General features: G+C 38.3%; 1 protein-coding gene across 8 annotated transcripts in view; it reads left to right on the forward strand.

Moving 5' to 3' along the window:
* Plag1 (PLAG1 zinc finger) overlaps window positions 1–27,357 on the forward strand; it is a 48,971-nt gene extending 21,614 nt beyond the window's left edge. For 2 of the 8 annotated variants that reach the window (XM_031366707.1, XM_031366706.1), the window contains 4 exons: window positions 9,904–10,008; window positions 17,141–17,236; window positions 20,352–20,710; window positions 21,217–27,357. In XM_031366707.1, the coding sequence (XP_031222567.1) occupies window positions 20,469–20,710; window positions 21,217–22,474 (1,500 nt within the window). In that variant the 5' untranslated portion in view covers window positions 9,904–10,008; window positions 17,141–17,236; window positions 20,352–20,468 and the 3' untranslated portion in view covers window positions 22,475–27,357. Of the gene's footprint in view, window positions 1–9,903; window positions 10,009–13,831; window positions 13,924–15,101; window positions 15,895–17,140; window positions 17,237–20,351; window positions 20,711–21,216 lie in introns of those variants that run through there. The other 6 variants (XM_031366708.1, XM_031366710.1, XM_031366711.1 and 3 more) reach the window with 6 other exon arrangements.
* Window positions 27,358–27,561: the final 204 nt, after the last annotated feature.

Raw genomic sequence — 27,561 nt, forward strand, 5'->3', positions numbered from 1 at the left:
ACAAACCTAATTCCACTCTTACAACAAGAACAACAGGAAGTGACACTTACTTTTTCTTAATATCTTAATATGAAATTTAATATTACCAACAATCCTAACTGATTGAAATCCAAAAATATGAGGAATTAGAAATTTGTTGATTGTCATCCAATGGTCTCTCTAATTTGGTAATTGGAGAAGTAGGTCCAATATTGTACAATCTATATATACTTTCAGCTTGTTTGTTCGTGACCCAACATAAGGGTCTTGAAATCTTGCTTCTGTCTCAGCCTCTCTATTAGTAGTATTGTTTATTTCATGTTTTTACACTATACTATGGTTTTCAGAACAGCTTATATATTTCAAAAGTATTTATATATCCAAAAGAAACATAGATGATTAACTAGGGAGGTGGCTCTTAAGAGAACAACAAGGAGTGAGACTGAATGCTTTGCTTGACATTTGTAACTCTTGTATCAAGTTTGAAGAAGAGGACTTTATAAGTTACTCTTTCTCTGAGATGAATGCTTTTCTAAATTATCACAGCTAATGAACCAAATTCTTACCCTCACATAATGTCTGTGCCACCCTCCAAGCAGAACCATTGTTCATTGAAACAGTTGGTGAATAACTTTATGGATAGACCATCTTATTACATACACTATTTCTTAAATGAATATAACCTGTTTTCTGTGGGCTGACAATAAAGTCACTCACTCAAGTCAAATAGCTTTGACCATAACAGGAAGTCTGTACCCAAAAATCATGCCTACAATTCAGTCCTTGGTGCAGCAGAACTGTCAACTCTCAGCTTAGCTATGATGGAGGTAAAATCCTTTGGTGATGTGAGGGTTATTGAAATACAGCATTATTACAATGAAATCCAATGTCTAAAAATTGTTCTTATTTTTGGGCTTGTACCACAGTATTTGCCAAGATTTTAAAACTCTACTAAATACAAAACAAACAAACAAAAAGACTTTATATATTTATGTTCATTTAAGAAAATACTAGTAGTGATGTATTATTTTGAAATATACCTCTAATATGTTTAGAGTTATTTAAAATTCATGTTGAGAAAAATGTATTTTCAATATTGCTGTAGACGAACATCTACATAAGACTGTTAAATTGATTGTTGTTTTATGTCAAACAACTTTTATAAAACTTATTTTTATTGTTATAATATTTTATAAATTTTAAGGAATATGACAAAAAAGATACTGTCGGTATTGAAGGGGGTCTCTGGGAGGAGTTGGGGTACAAAAGGGAAACAAGAATGTGATTTAATTCTATTTAAAATATGTTTTTAAATGTTAACAAATTCAGATAAATTGAAATCATAATGTAATAAAAGTTAAAAAAAATAAAAAAAATTAAAAAAAAGAAATGTCTTTTACAAGGAGTAGACAAAAAATGTTAAAGTATTATTTAGAAACTATTGCCCAAGTTGCCATTCCATTTCACTCAAAAGTAGATTCTTTTGGTTTTCATTTACATAAAACCCAAGGTGTACTCTGCCTTTCTGCACACACGTAATCACCAGCGCAGTTCTTCACCAAAGGCCACTTTCCTGTTTGAGTGCATGAGCCTTTCTTATGAGATGTTCTTTTTCTTTCTCTGTTGACTGGGATCTGCAACAGGAGGAGTGGTCAGTCCTTATTTTTATAATTTATCATTATTGTGTGAATGTGTGTATTATAAGAGAGACATAAAGACATACATGTATCATGACACACAACATGCAAAGTTACATTCAGCATTGCGCAGATATAAATATATGTAAATGGACACATTGAAGTCCACATAGCATTGGAGGTTAGAGGTTAGTTTTCTGGAGTTGATTCTCTGCTTCTATCTTACTTAGGTTCCAGGAATTGAGCAGAGCAAACATCTTTTCCCACTGAGCCTTCTCACCAGCCCTAGTCCTGTATATATCAGGACATTGTAAAACAGCACCCTTTGCTGAGTAGTCCACTGAATGCAAGAGATGTGTAGATGAAGCCCTCAGGACTATACTAAAGACTATACATGTTACTCTGTTTAGCTAACACAACATTGTAGATTAAGTATTCACTCCCATCCTTCTAAGAAAAATGTTGAAGAAAAATAAGCTTCCCATGGTTGCCCCCAGTCCTGATGACCTAAGTTCAATCCCCAGGGCCCACATGGTGAAAGGAGGTGTAGCTAACTCCCACAAGCTGTCCTCTGACCTCCATAAGTGCTACATGCATGCATGCATACATACATACATTACATACAATTTTTAAGAAAGCATAAACTGTACAGCGTTACACTGGTCAGGCAGTATTTGGACCAGCCCAGATTCTCTGAAGTAGTTCATCTTTGTGGTTGTCTCCTGCACAGCTTTAGCCTGAGTCACATTGAGAAGTTTAGTTTTCCAAGTAATTTTTAATGGAGCAGTGTGCAGAGGTAAATGCCAGAAGATCTCTGTCCTGTAGTCACACTGTCTAGGAGTATGAAATAACTTTCTACAGCATGTCACAGTAGGAGAGGGGCCCAGAGGTATGGAGCAAACTGAAGAGTTGGGGTGGTGGAAAGGGGCTGCTGGAGCTGCTGAGCCCTAAGCTGCTTCCTGGGGAGTTTTGTTATCCTTCTTGGTTATCTCCTGTTAGCAAGCACATCAAAGTGAGTTTACCGTTTTATAATTGAAGAAGCTCTTTGGTTTTTTTTTTTTTTATGCTAAGCTAGCTATAAACCAGAAGGTAATGACCACTCCATTCTGTTTTAGAAAGCAGCAGAGGCACATAAAGATTGATTCATTCCCAACAGTCTTGAGAATGGGGCCAGTATGCAAATTTCAGGAGGAAGCAGGGCAGGCACCTACATTTGAGATACTTTGTAATTGATCAGGATAATTTTCAGTTTTTCATTGTCTGGTAACATGGTAACATGACTCTTTCACTCATCTAAACACATAGCTCCAGACTCCACCTCTTATATTTTGTTACCTAGCCCTGTTTCTATTTCCTTCTGAAATACCTGCCCATGTATGGCTCACACTAGTTCGTTGGGTCACACTTGTCTTGGCTCTGGTCCTTAAAATAAAAAATAACAGAAGTATAATTCATAAACATTAAATGTCACATATTGCTTGTTCAAAAACTAGATGCAGATGTTCCTGGTGGAACATGTCTACCAGTTATCACTGACATCTTAAGGAGTTGTAGAGACTAACTATGGAGCAGGGACTAAAGGAAGGACAATTCAGAGACTGCTTCACCTGGGAATCCTTCCTATATTTGATCATCAAATCTAGACACTATTGTGGGTGCCAGCAAGTGCTGGCTGACAGGAGCCTGATATAGCTGTCTCCTGACAGGCCCTGACAGTACCTGACTAATACAGAAGTAGAGGCTCACAGCCATCCATTTGACTGAGTACAGGGTCCCCAATGAAGGAGCTAGAGAAAGGACCCAAGGAGCTAAAGGGTTTGCAGCCCCTTAGGACGAACAACAATATGGACTAACTAGTACCCCCAGGGCTCCCAGGGACTAAAACTCCAACCAAAGAGTACACATGGTTGGACTCATGGCTCCACCAGTATATGTATTGCAGAGGATGGCCAAGTCGGTCATCAATGGGAGGAGAGGCCCTTGGCCCTGTGAAGGTTCTATGCCCCAGTGTAGGGGAATGACAGGGCCAGGAAGCAGGAGGGGGTTGGGTGGTGAGCAGGGGGAAGTGGGAGGGAACAGGGGTTTGTTTTAGTTTTTGTTTTTTTATTTTTATTTTTATTTTTGGCAGGGAACCTGGGAAAGGAGATATTATAAATAAAGAAAACATCTAATAAAAAGAATTCCAGGCAGTGGTGGCGCACGACTATAATCCCAGTATTTGGGAGACCGAGGCAGGTGGATTTCTGAGTTCGAGGCCAGCCTGGTCTACAGAGTGAGTTTCAGGACAGCCAGGGCTACACAGAGAAACTCTGTCTCGGAAAAACCAAACCAAAAAAAAAGAAAGAAAAAAAAGAAGGTTGTTGCTAATGGGCACACAAGTGCTTTAGGTCCTGCAAGAAGTGGACCACAGTCTTGTACTGTAAGCTTAAAGTTCGTCAGTGCTGCGGGTTGAAAATTTAATTTTCAAATTTGTTTTCTAAGTTAGCTTATAAAGTAATGTGCTTTATTGTGGCAGAAAATGTATTCAATTATGCCTTGTCTAGCAAGTATCACGTTAGCCTATATTCAGCGAAATCGCCAAACACAAAGCCAGTTTTATAATGAGATATTGAGCATCTCATGTCATTGGCCAAATACTGAAAGTAAACTCAAAAGGGGTGTCTGGGTACATAGATCTTTGTAGAAGTGTGACGTTAAAAAAAATAAAGAAATCAAATTAAATGGCCGTTGGGAGTCCAAGACTATCAGTATTTAAAACGGCAGTGTAGAAGCCACACCAGACACTGCAGCGGATACTTCCTTGGTATTTAATAAATGGAATGTATCCTAGAACTATTTATTATCCACAGGTCTCAATTCCGTTAGGGTATATTCCGGGAGCCTTTAAGTCATGTGGTATGATATGCCAGTTCCTAAGCAGCAGGTGGGCAGCACTGACTCCTCCAAGTGAACAGCTGAGAATGTAGCTCGAAAGCCTCTTAGCTGTGTGTCCTTCCCACTGGGGCTGAAGGCCTCAAGCTTCACTGAATCTTCTCACATTATCTCCCTCTCTGAATGGGAAGGAGAGATTTTAGTCATTTCAAGACATTGTCCTTATAAGAATCAACAGCTTGTCCATTCTTAGAATTTTTTTTTCTTGAGAGTTCAGTAAATTCATCTGGGGATTTGTTTTTTTCTGTTCACTGATATTTTCAATACAAAAACTGCCATTTTGTTGTCTCATTGCTTTGTTGAGGTGTGGTTGGTGTTAATAAAGTAGACAGATGTGAAGCATACAGTGTACCATTTGGAGCACCGTGAGCCCATCGTGTCATCACGTACTAAGCTTATCTAGCATTCCTGCTAGCTGATGGACAGCCTTTGTGATCACTCCTCCCTGTCTACCTCCTGTCCTGTACTTGTGTAGTTCACATTTCCTAGACATCTGTTAATATGTATGGAACCACACAATATGTATCTTTTCTGGCCTGGCCTGTTTCAACAAGCATAATTAACTAATTTGAGATTTATTTATGTTTCTGCAAATAGCCCTGTTCAGCCCTTATTGCTACTCACTAGTGAATTGTGTCCACATTGATAGGCATTTGGGTTATATCTAATTTTGACTATTAAAACAAAGCTGCCTTGGATACTGATGCACAAGTCTTTGTAAAGATGCATGTTTTCATCTCTTATATAAGTAGATAGAAATGAAATAAATGGCTGTCACATGGCAGGCTCATGTTTGACTTTTTAAGAAGCCACATCTGTTCTGAAAGGGAATTGCATCATCGTTACCTTCTTCTCACTGATGGGTGTGCCCACTGTGTAATACAGTTTCAGAGAGGTCCATTGCACAATAGCTGCCAAATCCAGTCAGCCACTTAGGACCCATGGAATGATCTCACTGCTATTAATTTGCATTTTCCCAATACCTAGTGATACCAAACATCTATTCATGTACAGTTGGGTTTTGCCATTTGTATATTTTATTTTTTAAAAAAAAAATTCTATTTTATACGTATATGTGTTTATCTCTATGTAAGTCTGGGCATGTGAGTGCAAGTGCCCACAGTGGTCAGAAAAGGGCACCAGATCCCCTGAAGTTATAGGCAGTTTTGAGCTACCTGATAGGGGTGCTAGGAACCAGACTCGGATTCTCTGCAAAAGCAGCAAGAACTCTTTAATGTCCGAGACACCTCCCCAGCCCCTATTATATATTTTCATGATGAGATACCTGTTCATGTCTTTTTTATTAATTTTGAATTGAACTATCATGATCTCGTTGAGTTTTGGAAGTTCTTTCTCTAGGTAAGCTCTTTATCCTCCTGAGCCCCTATAAAGGTTCCATCCATCCTCTAGCATCCCAGCTTTTCCTTTTCTTGGTGATGTCTTTTGGACATTATTTATAAGTTTTGCTGAAATTCAGTTTATCAATTTGCTCTTGTAAGGGTTATGACTTTGTTTCTGTAAATAAATTTCTTACTGTTCGCAGTTACTTTTCTTTCTAATATTTTCTTCTAAAAGTTTTAGAACTTGGGTTTTACCCAGACTAGATATTAGATTTAAGTCTCTGATCTATCCCAGAATGAAACTCTATATGTGGTTTAAGGTGTGACTCAGGGTTTGTTTCTTGGTATATAAACATCAAACTTTCCAAGGCATTTGTTAAAAACATTTTTTTAGTAAAAATAAAATTTTCTAATTATAAAAATAAGACATTATATAATATGAGTGAGTGTTCAGTCTTTATGTTACCAATCATTTATTTATGTGTTGCAATGAGAGTGAATTTAGATATGTACTTCACAGTTACAGTTATAGATTATACACTGATTCCATGTACCAGTGGTTAAAATTTTTTCACGTTGTGGCTGGAGAGATGCCTTGCTGGTGTTGCTCTTACAGAGGACCTGAATTCAATCCCTAGCACCCACAGTAGGCAGCCACAACTACCAGCAGTCACACTGGCTCAGTGCAGAGGTGAGGTGTCCCCTGGGTCTGGCCTCTGAGGATACCTGCAGATATGTATACACAATTAAAAAATAATGAAAATAAGTATTAAAATTTACATTGTATATTTTCCCATGTGGCCAAATATATTCAATTCTTAATTGCTCTCTTCCTTGTAATTTCATGATCTTAAACTTGATAACTTTTTTGGTTGGTTGGTTGGTTGGTTTTGGTTTTTTGGGTTTCTCTGCATAGCTCTGGCTCCCTTGGAACTCACTCTGTAGACTAGGCTAGCCTCAAACTCACAGAGATCTGCTAGAGACAGAAAATGCCTCATGACTTCTGGGGATTAAAGGCATGTGTCACCACCACCAGGCAAAATTTGGTAGGTTTTAATAGCTGTATATTATTCTGTCGCTTGTACACTGACTTCCATCCATTTATGAAACATCTATTTTATTCTTAAAATGTGAAATTTTGACTTTATGCTTAAGTTCTCTCTCTCTCTCTCTCTCTCTCTCTCTCTCTCTCTCTCTCTCTCTCTCCTGCCCTTTCCCCTCACTCTCTCTTTCTCTTTAACTTTCAGAAGTAAATTATCAAGGCCATGTATTTGGATTTTAAAGAACTTAATGTATTTCCACAATGTATTCCAGGAAAGATTCAACACTTTAGTCTTCCACCAGCAGTAACTAAGGTTGAGCTCTTTGTAGCAAATTGTTTGTTGTTTTATGAACCGGGAGGATGTCCTGGTTCCCCTGTTCTTTCTTGGTCTGCTATCTTGCTCTTTTTCCTTAAGTTACAAACAAGACCCTCTGTTCAGCCCTGGCCAATGTGAGGAAACTGAATTTCTTCATTCTGGAACAAGAAAAGATCAGTGGGTGAACACATGTACCCCCATGTTAGCTAGAGAAGAGGGTTTTCATAATTCAGACTGACAGCTGACTGGTCTCCCTGGGTCCCATTCTGATTCATGACTCTAGAAGGCCTCACTGCTTTCCACGACTCCTTCCCTACATCTGGTCACACTCAAGACACACACCCTGATCCTGATCCTCTTGATGACTCTGTCTTCCTCATTTCCTCCATCCTTCTGGGATTGTTACTGCTAGTGAAGAAGACCTGAAAACCCTGAGACACAAGCTTCTGGGCACACCAATGAGGGCATGCCTGTGGGGCATCACATTGCTTAGGTTAACTAAGGTGGGAAGAGCATCCTCAAACTGGATGACACACCATTCCCAGGCTTGGGTCTGAGAGTCTATAAAAAGGAGGACTGTTGACTGCAGACATCCACAGCTGTCTCCTTCCTGACTGTGAATGCAATGGACCAACTGCTTCCAGCTCCTGCTGACATGGTCTACCTGTGTGATGGATTGTACCCTCAAACTGTGACCCAAAATAAACCACCCTGAAGTTGTACTGCCAAGATACTTTATCACAGCAATGGAAGAGTAACAAAAAATCTTCCTTTGTCCTCCCTTCTGTTTCCTCTCCCCTCCTCTTGCCCCTCCCATCTTGCCCTTCTCGCCCTTCCTTTTCCTTCTAGTCCTGCTTTTCTCTCCTTTTTCCCTTCCTCTCCTTTCCTCTCCCCTCCCCTCTTCCTCTTCCTTCTGTTGTTAAATGCTCTTACATTTGAACCCCTTCACCACCAGGCAGCCAGGCCTCTTTTATACTTCCTTGCTGCCTCTCCTCTCATTACTCCCCCTCCCCCAACACCCATAGTTTTTATCACTAAATTTAGTGTCTTTCGGCCCAAATAGCTACTGCTCAGCACTGTTTGTAGGTGGTTCCGTGGCTTAGTAGTTTTTTTTTTTTTTTTTTTTTAAAGATATGCCACCTTTTCCTCCCTTCCTTGAGAAATTCTGTTGTCTCATCTCCTAGTGGTAGCTTTCGGTGTCCAGTGGCTGGATTGTGTCTCAGAGTAAGTTGCACTGCCCCGGCTCCCCTCCTCTTACTGCTCTAAGAATACTGGCATAGAAGCAGTCTTTCTTCTGGGAAATGTTCCATTTGTTGGTTGTCACTTTGCTTCGTACTGCTACTCTAGTCACATCTTTCACTCAAGAGAACACACTAGCCTCTCCGCCTCCCCAAGTTTTGTTGTTCTCACCATTTTCACTGTGTATCTATTTTCCAACCCCCTGATGCTTCTGTTAGTATGTGCATGTGGACCTGTGCACAGCACTGGAGCTGCACTGTCCTTTCTCAGCCCTTGGAAAATGTGTGACCAACATTACACAAAATTAGCAAGCATCTTAGACTCCAGCGCTGGTGGTTCTAACCTGTCACTCTCCACGTGCACACACTTTTTGGGGGTTAGGGAGTTGCTTAAGGGAATATTCTTCAAGACAAGTCATGAGAAATGAATAGGACTTTCCCTCAGGGATGTACTATGGCACTTGTACTGTATAATATTGTTTCCCACTGATCTCACTAGCACTACCTCATGGCAGTGTTTACTAACTGGACCAAAGACAGGCACTAGTTTGTACACTCCTACAGAGCAGAGATCATATCTGTCAGTACCCATGGCAGTTCAGATCAGCACTGTGTATAATAGATATGTGTAATACTTATTACATCAGTGTCAGATACTCAGAAGAGTGCCATAGAACTAGACATTGGCTCTCATTTCCACATAAAACAGATGGTTTTCTATATAAAGCTCGGGCCTCCCTCTTCTGTCTTATTAGGCTCCTAGTGGTCTATCTTCATATTCGCTGCCCTGCAGTGAGATACCAATACTGACTGTATTCATGTGTACTACAGGACACATTTTTTTTCCTATATTGTTGGTGGTGGATCTGTCCTAAGGAGCTCATGTAAGATACATCATAGTGCTGGGATGAGCTGAGGAAAGAGTGTGTATCCTCGCTCCACCTCTACCCTTGGCCATCTACAGTTTGCGCTCTTTCTGAGACCACTCACAGGGTACAGTTTTTCCTTAGTCTTTGCTTAGAACAAGAAAGATATGACAGAAGACCTTTTTGAAAATGTTCTGGAAAAGACTAGATGTGTTTAGAATATATAAAAAGGAAGTAAACGATCAATTTGAAAAATGCCAGCAAACATAAGTGTAGCCGAATTAAATACAAATAATCTAGATAACTGTGGTTCAGAGGGAAAATATAGAAGTTGTAAATATTCATGTGTTTGCTTTTCACTTTCTAGTAGATTATAAATATTTTGTACATTACATTTGCTTCTAACAGGATTTAAGATTAATCCACTCCCTAATAAAGCACAAACAATAAGTGATAATGAATGAAACATAATCTGGTTGGTATGGTAATAATAAGCATTAACCAGATTGACCCTGACTTTTGGAATTTCAAACTACTTCTTCTTTTCTTCCTAGGTTGCCTGTCAGTGCTGTCTTGGTGGTATTGGGCACCCAGAATGCTTCAGTCTGTGATGGTCTGTTAATAAGGTGGCCTTACTAGAGTTTGGAACAGGGCCTCAGGTAGGTGGTTTTTATCATTATATGGCATGATTTTCAAAGTGATCAGTTATTCCAGATCCTTAATTCTTTGTGTTATAACAGTAAAAGCTTTGAAAAGCATGCCACATAATAAGCATGCCACTTAGGATCTTAGAGTTTGACAATATGCACTGATCCATGGGACTTCAGTAAAATTTGTGGTCTGTAAACAGCCAAGAGCAGCCATCTTGCTTCAGAATATAAAGCTCCTATAAAGGTTGGGGTTTTTTTCCCTCCTTTTGGAGACCACCGATGAGCTCACAAGCTCTTGATCTTCTGAATATCACTGAATGGTAAAATACCCCGTGGAACCACTGTGTGCATGTGTTGAGATGATCTTAACTGTGGGCAGGTATAGAAGCAGATCAGGTCTGCTCGCAGAGTACAGACCCAGTGTGACCAGAGCAACTTCCCATCATTACTGGGAAGAGGACACACAAAAGCATCTGGATTTCCAACTTAGTTTCGTAACTTAGTGGCACAGAATCAAGGTAGAGATAGCAATATTTGGGAAACCCAAGCACGCATGGATGTGAGCCAGGTAAGCCTATCAGTGCAACACCAGCACAAGGCTGGGGTTTAGAGGTCAGGACTCCATACTCCAGGAGAAGGCGGCTGGAAACAGCAAGAGTGATTACTCAGCAGGTACAAACTCCTAAGCTGGCATCTCTGGGAGACAGGCCCTCCCTCAGGAAACTAGGCTTTGGGCTGAGAACTAAACAGGGCCTCAGAAACATGAAAAAAGGTTAACAATTAAATTAAAGAGACATTAATTAATTTTAATAAGTACAACATTCTATGGAGAATAAAATCAAGTTAGCATAAAATTTTAGCCACCTCTGTACTGCAACTATGTTTAATAAAATTGCTAATAATAAGTTTAGTTTTATGGAGTATCTTTTAAACTGTATTAATGAAGTATTTTTAAATTATAGGGGCTTCTTGGGTTTTTGAAAATTTCATACATGAACACAATGTATCATATCCATCTAACCACTCCCCCATTCCAGTTCACCCCAGGACTGCCTCCCTACATCATTTCTTCTTTTTAGAATCATTTGTCATTTTAGCCCACTGAGTCCAGTTAGTGTGAAGCTATCTTTAGTTGCTAGAAAAAGGAAAAATACTTTTTCTGAACCGTGCTGTATTTCTACAAACGTTACCTTTTTTTACTTCCCTGTATTGTAATCAGTTACTTTTTTTACTCTGATACTTTCAGTGTCATCCTCATATCTTAATCTTACATGAAGCATATTCTCTGTAAAGGATTTGGAATTTTGTTTTGTATGACTTTTTTCCCCACAAACTGAATTGGTGTGCCTCTGGGGTTACTGGGACAGAACATCTGGAATACCCACCAGTTAGTTTCCAAGTCTGTCTAGTTTGAGTAGCATGTGCCTGAGTTCCCTGCTTTCACGATGCCTAGTCAGAGCTGCTTAATAGGATGTCAAAGCAGCACTGCTGTCAGATGGCTATACTGGGCATCCCAGTTCCTACCCTCTGCCAAAGCACAATAACCGTTTATCTGTGCTGGGCTTTTTTCTGATCTTGCTTTACAACCCATTGGGATTTCCAGAGCTCACAACATATTTCCCCTGATTTCTTTGACTCCTGAAACCCTATTACTCAACAAGTATTTATCAGCTAAAGCCAGGTGTAATGGCACACATCTTTAATCACAGCACTCAGAAAGCAGAGGCAAGCAGATGAATCTCTATGCATTTAAGGCCAGCCTGGGCTACAATTGAGTTCCAGGACAGCCAGGGATGTTACACAGAGAAAACCTGTCGCGATAGATAGATAGATTCATTTTATCAGATTACTGCTACATGGCAGGACAACGAAAATAACTGTTAGCTTTTGGGGTAAAGGGTTCAGTCACTGAGAGATGGTTTTCAAGTGGATTGATTGGTCAAGGAGTACAACTGTCATGTCTCTTGATGATGTTGCCCAAAATAAATTCTATTTACTTCAGTGATGTGGTAATAAAGACAAGTTTTGTTTCTAGATGTGATTTTATTCTTGATAGCCACACAGTGTAGCAGAGGGTTGACAGCCTGGTGGCAGGTGCAGTGCCTTCCCTGAGGCCTGAACCCTGTGTCCATGCATTTCCTGTCCCTTGAGCATCAGCATACAGCCTGGGCAGTGTTTATACCTCTTTATACCACACGGGCTATGTTTATGGGTGCACACTACTTTAAGATAGCTTAACACTGACTTCCACATGAACATTTTTAACTAAGTGATCTGATACTTAATCCTTTTCTCACATTTCATATGCTCTCTACCTTTTCCTGAACTTATCCAGGGATTTGGTGTGAGTACCTAAGCATTCAGATATGAAACCTGGATTCTGTTTCTGTGATTTGAATTGTGTGATAATTACTCATTCTAGAAGGCCTGCCCTGAATATTTAAGGACTTCAGGATGTTACAGTAGTTGATGGCAGAAGCCCTCGTGGTATCCCAGCGACTCAGTCAATGGCAGTAACATTAAACTCATTACAAGTTGAGAATGTGACCTGTAGGCTTCCTCCTTTCTAATGTAGCCGCATGTCCAATATCGAAATGGTTTGTGTATTTTCAGAAGCCCAGAAAATTCAGTAAAGATAGTTACTAGTGGTGATGCAACTCTCTCACTCTGCACTGTTAGGTCGCAGTTATCCGCTCCTTCTGCCTGCCATTATCACTTCCGCTTTCATACTTCCTCTTTTGCTTCCTGTCTGCAAGGACTGATTTCCCTACATGAAGAGAAAGATGCCTAGTATACTTTGTGTGCCTTGGTTTTCATTTTCATAATGACGTATAATCATAGAGTATCTCCTGTACACACAAGATATAACTGCTGACTCCTAAGTTACACCTCATTTAATCCTCTTTACCTCACTGGACTTTTTACTCCATAATACAAGTAACCAAGGGAAGTATTTGAATTGGAAAATCCCATTTGTTTGCTTTGTCCATGTTCTTGGGTAGCTGGTATTCTATGTGGGCCCAGTAGAGCAATGCATGATCAGAATGTGACCATTGAAGACTAGTGAGAGAATTTCTGGGAACTTGGCAATGCCAACTTTGAAATCTGTTGACATTGCCTGACCTGTCCTTAAAAAACAAAAAAGATGAGCTATTTCCTTCACTTTCCTTTAGTTTTTTGATCTACATTAAATATAAGATGCTTCTAGAGATAATTAGAGCTAATTTTGTGGTAAAGTTGAAAAAGATTATCCTAGAACTATATTAACAAATTATTCAAAAACAGATACAAAAAAGTCAAATGTAGAAAATTTGTAAAAGGCACCCTCAATTTTACTGGTTAATTAACTACATCTAATGTAGGAAAATAAGCACTATGGTCTTGCTCAAGTCTCAGGACTGAGTTCGTGAGGGCCCATATCAGGTGAGTTAAGTGTATATCTTGGCTGTACCTCCTGCTTCTTCTCAGTAAGCTTTCTGCTCCTCTGTTCTCTGTAGATATTGCTAACTCCACCCAAGAGTCTTACCATCTTTTTCCACTTCAGCCCAGGTAGCCTAGGTATCAGGCATATTTTCACTCTAAGAATTTTTATTAAGAGTGGGGATGAATTGATGCTATCTACTCATGCCAGTTAATTTTGTAAGAATACCATCAGTCAGAGCATGCTAGCAAAATGGATATTTTGCATAGCTTTTAAGTTATAAGCGCTAGTATTTTTCTTGGACTTAAATATGTATTGTCTTCTGTCTGCTATGATGATGAGTAAGCTTATAGGTCGTTATGTTAGTGGTAAGCACTTACTCTGTTTTAATCTTTCTTGTTCATTCAACAGTTACTTTACTGTCATTTATGGGAAACAGCAGTGAATAAAACTGGCCTGAGCCTGCCCTGAGCTGCCTACAGTTGACTGCTCATTCTCTGAAGGTCTTTTTGTTTGTTTCCTTGATTTTTGCATTTGTTTTTAATTTTTTGACAGTCTAATATATGTACTGAATGTATTTTGAACATACCCCATCACCCTTTCTTAAGTTTTTGTAAATGCAAGAGTTAATTTTTTTCTTCATTAGCAAGGAACTCTATAGAATGAGAGCTAAGTGATAAGAATGTCCAAGTTAGAGTCAGTGATGTTTGAAAGCAATGGTGCTATGTCTCCTTCAACGTTGTGTTTAATTACGTACTCTAGTTCATCTCCTTCATATTAGTCAAGATTCTATTAGTGTTTCTTACATAAACAGCATTGTCACTGCTAAGTTTCCTTCTGTGATCTACCCTGTTGGAAAATGTTTTAAGCATACATTGGATATTTTTCTAAATTGTGAACTACTGGTATGTTATGACTAGTATAAGGAAGAGCAAAGCCTGGTGATTGATAGCATTTGCTCTTAGCAAAATCTGAATTTTAAAAGTGAAAAAAAAACTATTAATGCCGGTAAGTATTGTTCAAAATTGACAACTTTTAACAGTGCAACTCTCAAAACTGTGGGACATCCAATTAAAACAAACAAACAAACAAAACCTGTTTCAGAATGTACTCATCCTTTGGCTGACATCTCAGGGGGGTTCAGTAGACCACCCTGATGTGTTAACGTGTTTGCTTGTGATTTTCCTTCATGAGCCACTATTTGCCAAGAATAAAATAAAGCATAAGAAAATGAACCTTTGTGCTCAAGCATATAACCTTCCATTTTCTCCAGCTTCTGTTGGATGCAGAATCACCTTTGGAGTAGAGGGTAGAGGTGGTGTGCCTGCTTGGGTATCATCAGAAGCTGGGGTATAGTATTCTGAAACATTTCATTGTAGAGCAGTATAGAGTGGGTATGTGTAGTCTCTGCCTTCTATTACAATTCCTCAGACAAAGGCAAAGTGGAATTTCCATCACTAATGTAACCAATCTTTGATAAATTATTTTAACTAGAAACGAAAAACATGAATTAAGGTTTTTTCCCCTTTGGTTATAGACTTTTTAGAGTAGTAAGGAGACTTCTTCCCCCACTGCCCATTTGGGTGCATGAAAGAGAATACACAGGTAACTTTAGTTAACATGTTAGCTAGGATTACGTGAATATAAACTATTTAATTTTTATGTTTATTCTGTCAAAGAAATAATTCCAAACAACTCTTGACATCCTGTGTCTTTGGAGAAATGAACAGTTCTTTGAAATTATTTGGCAACTAATAAAAAATTCATAGTAAGGTAAAATTTAGAGAAATTAATTGTAATTTGGGAGTTCTGTTTTAAGATAAACTAAATTAATGTGATGGCTTTATTTAAAATTTTATATGTGACTATAAGATAGATATACAGTGGAGGCAATTTGTAGACAGCTTTATTTATGCATTGTTTGAAATATTTAGTTTCTAAAGTATTTCTGTTGTAAAATGCCACTGTACAAATTAGCAGAAATAGATTTTTATGAATACACAAATCTATTATTTGCTTGTCAGCTTTAGTTTTAGATTTAATTTTGCTTAAATCATCCATTCAGAATTGCTAATTATGTTAATGGTTAATTAAAATATTTCAAAATTAGTCTTGGAAACTTTCTTTTAAACTTTCTTTTTAAGTTCTTTCTTTTTGGAGATTTTATTTGGAAGTTCTCATAGAAAACTAACACAGAACCTTCTTCTGTTCTTTAAGTGTAGTGACAGCATTTATCCACACACAGGTTGGTTTGCTAACAATCTAAATGAAGTGGGAGTCTAAGACAGAAGTCTCATCTTGACCACACAGATGCCATCACATAGCTCAGAATCTTGGGTCATTGACTGCAGGGATGAGATAAATATGAAAATACTCTATTTTTAAAGTATTTACATTATTCAGATAATAGTATATAAAATGATCTTTCATATTCATAATTACTATACCAAATATTCAGTATATGTCCTGGGCAAGTAAGTATTTACAAAGCTAATTTTGCTATTTTGCAACTTTGTTGTTCTTCCACTTATGCATGTCCTGTGCTGTATAAAAATGGGGCTTTTGCTTGAACTTTTGAAGATATTTCTTTTATCTAAAATTTTATTTTCCTCTTAAAGAATAAGAATAATACTGGTTTCTTATATATACTCAGTAATTTTGTAATGATGCTTGAATGTCCTCTATTAAATATTTTTGTTGCATATCATCTTTACATATCATTGAATTCTGAAAGTATGTAAAGATTTTATTTAAAGAAATACTGTTAAATTGTTATACAATATTAGAAATTTTTTAACCTAATCTGTTATTGAAATATCCTTTTATTACTGATTTTTAAGTATTTGATTTGTATTATCTCTCTCAAGTTCTTCTAATTAATACTTCTGAATACTTAATTAAAATAATCACAGGTTACTAACCAGTGTTTGCCTTGTATTCTTTGTAATAATTGTAGGTCTTCTTTACTTTATACCCCTCTTATTCTTCCCTTTCCTTTCCTTTATAAATATTAACACAGTTTATGTGTGCTGTCAGCCTGCTAAAGACCTTGCTACTGCGGGTGTCTGTAAGCTATCTTTAAGATTTCTCAACAATGGTTTCATTCAACAAATGTTGCTTTTTCCCTGATATCTGCGTCCTGTAGCAAACCTATACTTAACTTCCCTCACATGGACCTAGAATCTCAACAGTGGAGTGGTTGCTACATTCCAACCATCCTTACAACATTCTTTAGTCTAAATTGGCAGTTCTGCAAGTAGCAGAGGGGTGGCTCTAAGAAGCCCCAGTCACAAGTGTGGCACTGTGAGTGGCAGTGCTGTGATCAGGAGGAAACTGAGTTCCATTAGAGTAAGCTCAATGAATTTTTATCAGTTTCCCTTACTGTCACAGTTTATATGTGTGTCTTGCTTAGATTTCTCTTTTATTAACAAATGGAGAGTCATTCAGCATCACAAATTGACATTTTTTTCTAGGTAATACTATTTTTTTATTTGTGCATTTATTTGGTCATATAAAGTGTGCTTTCAACTAATCAAAACAAGCAATTGGTGGGAATTAATGCACGACTATCAGCAATGTGGAATGTGAGCATGCGCTATGAAATGCAGTTTGCTCATGCTTTTTTTCCTGTCATCTACACTCTAGTTTCATGTATATTATAGTCCATTCTTTTTTTTCTTTTTTTTTTTTTTTTTTTTTTTTTTTTTTACTTCTTCATAGATTGACCAAAATGGGAAGGGCTGGATTCTGCTCTCTTCCACGAAGAGTAAATGGGACTGGCTAAGATCAAAGTCTGAGGCTTCCATCACTAGTCAGGTAGGTATTGACTGAAAATCACGAATTCTATGCATGTGCCTTTCAAGTATTTGATTGATAAACATATTATGAATATAATTTTTATTAGATATTAAATTCATATTATATTGATCCTAAAATTGTAAATGTACCTATGATATGTAATTTGAATTTTGTAATGGATTAAAATATAAAAGCATTATCAGCCATGAAAATTTTCAGCTGGTCTTAGAAAAGTGTAATATTTGGTATCAGTGCAATTCTTCATTGCTCAGTATGTACATCCAGATACAATCCATTTATTACATCATATTGAATATCACCAAGTTAATATGATCAAAAGCTTGTGTGTTGTTTCATGGTGCCCTTTTAGTATTTTGGTGGGGAGTAGTCACATTAAAGTTGCTTTTGTCTTCTGGAATTCTCAACATCACAACTGTGTTATTACAGTGGTGATTATGACCAATTTTCAGAGCTAGTTATTAGGCACCTTGCATTCCCTTGTGATTTGGCAATTGGAAAATGATTGACTTCTGCACAATATAAATAAGTCTATGAAAGCATCAAGTGAGAAAATCACAATGAAAATTTAAGTTCTACTAATTTACTGTCATTACTTGTCTGAAGAGTGACTATTTTACCTACCCCTAAATAGGAGGGAAACAAAACATCTGTCTCTTGAATAAGCTCGTAACAGGAAAAGATGAGCTTCAGAAAACCCACAGCCACAGCTAACAGCAGCATCAGTGCTGTGACATCATAGCTAGCAACTGCATTAGTACTATGACATCACAGCTAACAGCTGTATCAGTGCTGTGATGTCAAAGCTATCAGCTGAATCAGTGCTGTGACGTCATAGCTAACAACTGCATCAGTGCTGTGACATCAGAGCTAACAACTGCATCAGTTCTATGATATCAGAGCTAATAGCTGCGTCAGTGCTGTGACATCATAGCTAACAACTGCATTAGTACTGTGACATCATAGCTAACAGCTGTATCAGTGCTGTGATATCAGAGCTAACAACTGTATCAGTGCTGTGATATCAGAGCTAACAACTGCATTAGTGCTGTGACATCAGAGCTAACAGCTGCATCAGTTCTATATCAGAGCTAACACCTGAATCGGTGCTGTGACATCAGAACTAACACCCAAATCGGTGCTGTGACACTGGTTGCATCATATTAATTTTATTTATAAACTGTAAGAGGAACATCCTGATATTTAGAACAGTGCAAAGCCTGCATCTGTCTTACAAAGAAGAAACTGTATGTCTTCACCTTACCTGAATGCTATACTGCTCTAATCAAAATAGTGCCTTACCGTTGTTTTGTTTGCTTAGGAACAGGTGCTGTGCTAAAGTACAAAAAGATATAACATACAATAAAGTGTTACCAAAATATAGGTATTTAGAATTCCTGAAAATTTTTAATTAAAATTGGGATTGTAAGTGTAACAGACCTAGTTGTGTAAAGGCATGTGCCAATCTAACACCAAAACACACGCAAGATAAAGAAATTGGTTCTTTTCTTTAAAATACATATAGGATGGCAGATTTTTTTAATCTCTGGGCTTCAGCTTCTTCCTTGGACTCATCAATTGATAAGTCACTTCACTCTATTTAATATTCAGATCCTTTTAAAAGAAGTTATGGATGCTATCATTTCTGTGATTCATTGGAAGAACCCCTTTAAATTACCTTAAGAAACGTATAACTCAGTGTTTCTCAACCTGTGGATTTAGACCTCCACTAGAGTCACATGTCAGATGTTTACACTATGATTCATAAGAGTAGCAAAATTACAGTTATTAAGTAGCAAGTACCAGGGCGGTGGTGGCACACACCTTTAATCCCAGCACTTGGGAAATCCCAGCACTTGGGAGGCAGAGGCAGGCGGATTACTGAGTTTGAGGCCAGCCTGGTCTACAGAGTGAGTTCCAGGACAGCCAGGGCTACACAGAGAAACCCTGTCTCGGGAAAAAAAAAAAAAAAAGTAGCAAGGAAAATAATTTTATGGTTGGGGGATCACCACAACGTGAAGAATTGTATTAAAAAGTCATAGCATTAGGAAGGTTGAGAACCACTGGTTTAATTTATACAGCAGTAGAATCTTCAAGGAGTTGATTTTCCTACTCTGGGAAATAGAATTAATTATATTTACTATTTCTTATCTATTGAAGTGTCTATTTAGTTTTATTTCATTTTAACAATATACCCTTCATTACACAAATGCACATTTCATCCTTTCTCACAGCATTGATCATGAATTAAAACTGTAACACATCTTTGACCAACCTGAAACACCTCTGTGAGAGGTTACATTCTAGAACAGGTGCTGTGCACTAAGAGAAAGAAATCTCCAGAGCTGTGCCACACTCAGGTTCAGGTGTGTCAAAAGCCAACCCATTCTCTTGGGGAGGTCTACTGGCTCTGGCTAACTAACCTTAGAGCACCTATTAAGAATAATCTCTCTGATGTAAAAGCAGCTGAGGGAAACTGAGCAAGCCTGCACAAATGCCAAGGACCCTCATCTTTCACCTCGTGCTATACAAAGGTTTTACCATTTCAAAAATATCTGTTATGAAGATAGTCATTCTGCTCCTGATCAGAGATCCTTGGAGCGTTGTAGTGCTGGTTTAAAGGGTCAGGTCTCACTTAGGGCAGTGAACCTTCTTGACCCTATAGTGTCTGGGCTTCAGCTTCTTCCATGGACTCAGTGCTCACAAGATGTCAAGTGCTCTAAGTGCCTATAGTTCATATGGGTCCGTGTGCACAGAGTGTTGTGCACAGATTGAAGTGGGTGTTCAACTCTAAGATGTGTTTTCTAATCCCTGCTGAAAACTGAAGTTTCTGGTGCCACCTTTAGAACAATGCTATGGGAGTTCCTGAATTCAATACTGTTATACCTAAGTACAGCGTTTGTCAGGTGGAATTTTGGGGTATGTATAAACTGTTCATTCTGAGCAATGCATTTATATCTGTTTTGGAAAATACCAAGAAACCTACAGATATTACATTGGACCAGCTGAATCCATTTATGGTTTCTTTTTTTAATTCAAAAGCATCACAAAGCAAGTAATTTTTTTAAAAATTGAGTTTAGTTACAAACTAGTTGTTTCTTATTTTTTTTTCCAGTCCCTTTTTGCTTTCTTTTACGACCACATGAAACTTGAGAAGCCACCTAAAGCTATATCACTTAGTGGAGTTGGGCAGTTCCCAGGTGTCCAACAAGAAGGCCTGGTTTAGGCTGCGATGGCCACTGTCATTCCTGGTGATTTGTCAGAAGTAAGAGATACCCAGAAAGCCCCTTCAGGGAAACGTAAGCGTGGTGAAAGCAAACCAAGAAAAAACTTTCCTTGCCAACTGTGTGACAAGGCCTTTAACAGTGTTGAGAAATTAAAGGTTCACTCCTTCTCTCACACGGGAGAGAGGCCCTACAAGTGCACACACCAAGACTGCACCAAGGCCTTTGTTTCTAAGTACAAATTACAAAGGTACTACACTCTATTTGTCTTTCAGATTATACTTTCTCTTGTGTTGGCCCTCTGAAACCATTGTAAGTGTGTGTATCTCTGAATACACATTTCTCAGCTGATTTGCAGAGAGGAAATGTTAAGTAGATTAGATATTGGCTAGCTTGCAGTATTTTAAATCACATACATTTGTGTTAGTGTCTTTGAATTTTTTTAAGTAAAATGCTTAATGAGAGTAGAATTTCCATTTATAGAGAGAAGTTTCTACTGAAAAGGATGTGGATGGTACATAAGTATGTTCAGTCTTGCTTACTTTTGTAATGAGAGCTAAAAACCAGTCAACACTGAAGTGGCATTTAAATGGCTCAAGTTTGCAGTGTGTTAACTATCTGTGGTGTATGTTAGTTAGGTAGATCCTTCATTGAGAGAACTGTGTCTTAGCATTAGTAGTTTATCTGCCCATTTGAAAAGTGAATACATACCTTTGTGCTAAGATAATCACTCACAGAATATATCTATGTTTAAAGGCACATGGCTACTCACTCTCCTGAGAAAACCCACAAGTGTAATTATTGTGAGAAAATGTTTCACCGGAAAGACCATCTGAAGAATCATCTCCATACACACGACCCCAACAAAGAGACCTTTAAATGCGAAGAGTGTGGCAAGAGCTACAACACCAAGCTTGGCTTTAAGCGACACTTGGCCTTGCATGCTGCCACCAGTGGTGACCTCACCTGCAAGGTGTGTTTGCAGACTTTTGAGAGCACGGGTGTGCTCCTAGAGCACCTGAAATCTCACGCAGGCAAGTCGTCTGGGGGTGTGAAAGAGAAAAAGCACCGGTGTGAACACTGCGAGCGCAGGTTCTACACCCGCAAAGACGTCCGGAGACACATGGTGGTGCACACAGGAAGGAAGGACTTCCTCTGTCAGTACTGTGCACAGAGATTTGGGCGAAAGGATCACCTCACTCGACACATGAAGAAGAGTCACAATCAGGAGCTTCTGAAGGTCAAAACAGAACCAGTAGATTTCCTGGACCCGTTTACCTGCAACATGTCTGTGCCTATCAAAGATGAACTCCTGCCGGTCATGTCCTTACCTTCCAGTGAACTCTTGTCAAAGCCATTCACAAACACTTTGCAGTTAAACCTCTATAACACTCCATTTCAGTCTATGCAGAGCTCTGGGTCTGCTCACCAAATGATAACAACTTTACCTTTAGGAATGACATGCCCCATAGATATGGATGCTGTTCACCCCTCTCATCATCTTGCTTTCAAATGCCCATTCAGTTCTACCTCATACGCAATCTCTATTCCTGAAAAAGAACAGCCATTAAAGGGGGAAATTGAGAGTTACCTGATGGAGCTACAAGGTGGTGCACCATCTTCATCCCAGGATTCTCAAGCATCGTCATCTAAGTTAGGGTTAGATCCTCAGAGTGGGTCCCCAGATGATGGTGCTGGGGACCTTTCCATGTCAAAGAGCTCTATCTCTATCAGTGACCCCCTCAACACACCAGCATTGGATTTCTCTCAGTTGTTCAACTTCATACCATTAAATGGTCCCCCTTATAACCCACTTTCAGTGGGCAGCCTTGGGATGAGCTATCCCCAGGATGAAGCGCATTCTTCTGTTTCTCAGCTGCCTACACAAACACAGGATCTTCAGGATCCTGCAAACACAGTGGGTCTTGGTTCTCTGCACTCACTGTCAGCAGCTTTCACCAGCAGCCTAAGCTCAAGCACTACCCTGCCCCGTTTCCACCAGGCATTTCAATAGAGTCTGGCCCAAGGGATTCAGCCGGAGGTGCTTGTGATGCCCCGCTTGTGATGCCCATTTATATTCTAGTGCCTACTTTAACACAATACAAAAACTTCTGCTTTTGTATAATATCAGGTTTTATGAAGCCAGTAAATAATAGGAACTAGCCTCTTCGATAAGCTTTGAAATCGTTCGTGTTTAACTACATTTGCTATTTCTCCTATTTTCTTGCCAGTTGTCATAGTCTTGGAGTTTTATTTCATATAGGAGCGCCATTATTATCACTAAATTTTACAAGTCCTGTGTTCAAATTACTGTTAGATGTTAAATTTTTCATTTTTGTCTAATAGCAATGGGCATTGGACATTTTTTTTTTGCAAATATGCAGTACAATGTAAATCTTATGAAATGTGTGTGAATAACTGAAGTGTTTCACATTTTTTTACTAGCCACTAAATGGATTCATAATCAAGTGTGTTTTAAATGAGTTAAGAATCCAGTTTGAGGAGAGTATAGTGGTTTCTTAAATAGACCATAATTTCAGATCAATATATTTTGAAGACTGCTATTGTCTGGCAAAAAATATTACAAGAAGCTTCAGTATCTATCGAAAAGAAAACCTAGAGAGGTCGCAGGGTGTTCTGTGTCAACACTAGCCCTCAGGCTGGTTTGCTGCATTTCAACCATCTTTACATTAACAGTGTGTGGCACCGGAGTCATCAGGATCAGTGTAGAAGTGTTTTGTTGTATGCCTGTCACCTTTCATACCCCAGGATGGCTTCAGTATACCAGCATTCTTACTTTGCATGTTGGTCCACAGTTAGTCCAGAGTCTTAAAGCCATTGTGTGACAATAGACAGTAAATATGTGAAACCCAGAGTGGCAGGGCTGCCTCAATCGTCGGGGTGATAGACTCCTCAACAGGAAGATGGATATAAAATATACAGCCAAACCCCAAAACTTGCCTAAAGAATTTCCACTGTTGCCAGAGCTGAAAACTGGACTCCTTGGGTGCAGAGTAAAAGCCTATCGCATCACTTCTAAAGCAGTCTTGCCCCAGTGCGCTCTTGCTCAGTGCATATCCATCTTTCCCTGCTGTGTTTGGATGGAGAACTTAAAAATTAGACACATCAGAAAGCAACTTGAGGAGTTCCACAGTTTTACACAACCAGAAGTTGTAAGACCCCACTTTTACACATCTCTGGGAAATAGGAGGAATGTTAGAAATAAGTCGAATCTATAGAGGAAACAGCGGAAAATAAAGCAAACACCAAATGAATCTGAGTACGCCAAGGATGTGGCGCTCACTGAGTGAGGTAGCGGTGGGCTTCCTCTTGTCAGACAGCCACCAGGAATGTGATCGATAGTTCCATGTGTCTCTTCCTAAGGGTTATTTGTGGCATCAACCCTTGAGATGTATCTATTAAGCACTTGTTAATACCTTATTTTGGGACCCCTTTTGTTGGTGCAGGGGTGTGGAGAGATTTATAGAAGAGTATGTATCTCTTTGAAGAAGAAGAAGAAGAAGAAGAAGAAGAAGAAGAAGAAGAAGAAGAAGAAGAAGAAGAAGAAGAAGAAAAAGAAGAAACTATTTTTTAATTTCTGAGCACTCATTAGCCCTGTATGGGGAAGCTCCTTCCCTTCTGTAAGGGCCAGGTATCACTGCATATTGCATTGTTTACCCATCATCCTAAACATAATTACAGATTACTGGCTCTAATGCATTATTTACAATGCCTGGGAGTAGTTAAATTGAGGAGAAGTGTAAACTATCATGTGAATGGGCTTTCACTCTGTCATACACACTCCTAGTGCACTTCATAGAATCAGAGCTGCTCTCTAGAGGGCTCAAGTTCCTGGTTCTAACCCTAGAGCAGTAGTTTTTATACTTATGTATTTAAATTTTATTATGAAAAATACATTTTATTAAAAAGTGTTCCAAAGGCATTAAAATTATATATGTTAATAAGGAAATACATTTTTAACTCTTCGAGCTGCTCCTGAGCTGTGAGTGGGAGCACACTCACTCTGAAAGTGAGCTCTTAGCTCTGCTTCATGACTGCTTCCTTAGTTTCTATGAAACAGGTCACTTACCTAATGTTGTAGTCGAATGGTTAGTGTTCAATATTGCTTTAATCACCACTTAAAAAGGAGGGGACATTTGGTGACAGAACACAAGTAAATAAAAAACCAATTTTTATGTAGAGTTCACAAGCACCACATATGAAAGCACTAGTTTATTCTATCTAAAATTTGCTTAAGAAGTCACATTAATGACATGAGACGTTGGCCTTCATAGGCTGTATGTATTTCACTGCTAATTGAAAAAAGGGAGTACCAGGATATATGAAATAAAGCATTTTGAAATGGGAATGGCGCCATATATGTATATATATATATATAATAAATATATTTTTATCCTAATTCTTGCCCTGCACAGAACTCTAATACACATCTTCCAGGGTACCAGTGTTATAATGTAGAGTCTTAATTTTCTTTGTATGTACAACTCTTTTGCCTGTTGCTACCCCCACAGACTTGAATAACACTTCAAAGTAAGAGGGAAATGAGCAGATTTATTTTTGTTTTTGTTTTTTTGACTGCAGTGGTCACTAAACCCGATTTTGATAGATTTTCTATTAAAGATCAGGCAGCTTTTTTAATTGCACAATGTTTTAACAAGGACATTACACAGAATTGGGTTCCCCCTCCCCCCCAGAAAATTCTGTCACTTATTTTATTTGAAGTAGGACTGTTTAGCGATAGGTCTTGCCAATGCCCTTTTCATTCTCCATGGTCCTTGGAATTTCTGATAGTGCCTTAGCATGGCTGAAAGAAAAGGGATTAACATTAACTAAAACAGTTTAGTGTGGAGTTTGGACCTCAGACAAGATGCTGAGCCCTATTCAATTTGACTTCCACGTGTGCGTGCAAACTACGTACAACTGCAGGAGCGTAAGTGCAGAAAGGCCTGGCACTGTAAGCAATATAATCTATTGATATTTACCAATACCGCCTTTGTAGTTATTGTCTCTTAAGCTTTCATTTAAAATCCTATTACTCGTTCAGTTTTCTACAGTTTAAGTTGCCTTAGCAGATCATGCACCAGTCTGTGTGCAGCTTTTTTAAATTTTAATCTGCGTTTCTTTCAAGCTGTGTGGGTTTTTTGGCTATTTGTTGCTTGTGCTTTCTTTTTCTAGTCATTTGTGGAATATAGTGATATATTGTGTTAATTTGGACAGTGACGGTTTTTTAAAACCATATACTGACTGAAACATGAGCCAGAGCTGATTGCTTTATTAAGCTAATAATGAATGTTATAGATTACATATTTCAGGATCATTCATCTAGTGAGCAGTACACATATAGGCCAATTAAAAATAGAGCTTGGTCAGCCTCTATACTTCACATACTACAAGATATAGCACTTTCAAAATGAACCTAAATTTCTACCGAGACTTTCCTCTATGTTATGCCTTTTATTTTTAAGACTTATTATATTCATTTCAAGTGCCATTAGATGATATATATATGTAGGCCTTTGATATATAATGCTTTGTGTACAAAAAATGGTAGATGGTATTTTAAACAGGTACATTTTTACAGTGTTTTCTTATCAATTTGCTATATTGCACAGAATCAGTGTGTGTCTTTTCATAAGGTTTTACAATGGTTTATTTTTTTACAAGGTTTACGTATCTCAAAGCACACTGTCTTCCCAGTCCATACGTAAGTTAAAGATACCAGTTCACCAAGTTGCTTCTAGCCTACTGAGATCCATGTGACACTGAAGGAGATCTTTTCAATGCTGAATATCCACCGTTAATGAAGGCAGACGGTTTTTTTTTTTTTTCCTGACAAATAAGTTCAGGAACTTGGTGAGTTTGTCTTATTTTATTCATGCTATCAGCAGCCAGCTCTACAGCACAATATAGCTCTATTGTGTAGGCCTACATAAATACCTAAATTGTGTTGTACTCACAGAGCACTCCTTTGAGATTAAGCAAGATAATACCTTCGTAGCAAACACAGATCACCAATAAGCCTTTCTACATTGTTAGGAGCCGCTGGGGATGGAAGGCAGTGTCTTTTGATGAGTTATTGGTCTCTAAAGATGACACAGGATTGTTGCAGATGTGTAAGACACTTCTCTACATAAGCTTCAGTGGTACAGATGAACCAGAATGAATGTCTGTCTTCTCAGAAGCCCTCCTTCAACATTATATGGGATCATGCTGCTACTGTCACTTGGGATACAACTCTTCATGGTGCTACAAACTTCTGTCTCATTCAGTTGTATTTTTTTAATCCATAGGAAAAGGACTATATAGGTGTAAAGGTGTACAATATATTTTTATACTGTGACTTTAAATTGTCATTAACAAACTTTTACACCACCACAGTGTATTCATGTGCGCTTGCAAAAGGAGATTTTGGATGTGCAGATGTTACCAGAACAAACCCAGCTTTTGTCCACAAAGTGACTGTAACTCAGAATGGAAAGTGGGCTTGACATAGGGTGTGGAGTGAAGAACATGCTGTAAGTTACTAACAGCCCTTTGAATTTAAAAAAACCTGGGAATCCATTAGAGAAATGGATTGTATCATGCCTGAACATAAGCTGACTGCTGATTTTTTTTTTATTTTTATTTTTATTTTTTTTTTTTTTAGCTAATGAAAAAGTGTTTGGGCTAGTACTCTAAAAATGTTCTAATGGTAAAGTTTTGAGTCAGATAGAAATGAAAAAAAAATCTGCATTCCAGACTGATTTTGTATATTTTTATTGCATTTTAAATTGCTATTCTGTGATATTGGGAAATCAAGTGGCTTATCATGTATATCATGTACTTAAAATGTATTCACAAACTACTGTTGTATTTGTATAAAATATAGATAAAGAGTGTTTGTGTCTGTGACCTTTGTTCAGCAGCTTCACGTCATGAAACTTCAGTGATACTGTATTTTAGAAACCTACACCCAAGGAGGAGGCTGCATCTTCTTGTCCAGACACTCAGCTGTACATACTCACTTGCTGCTACTCATCAGCATAGCTTCTTATGACCTGCAGTGGTATTTGTTGTAAGGAAAAACATTTATGAATTCTA

The sequence above is a fragment of the Mastomys coucha genome, unplaced genomic scaffold (genome assembly GCF_008632895.1).
Source record: "Mastomys coucha isolate ucsf_1 unplaced genomic scaffold, UCSF_Mcou_1 pScaffold14, whole genome shotgun sequence".
Lineage (NCBI taxonomy): Eukaryota > Metazoa > Chordata > Mammalia > Rodentia > Muridae > Mastomys > Mastomys coucha.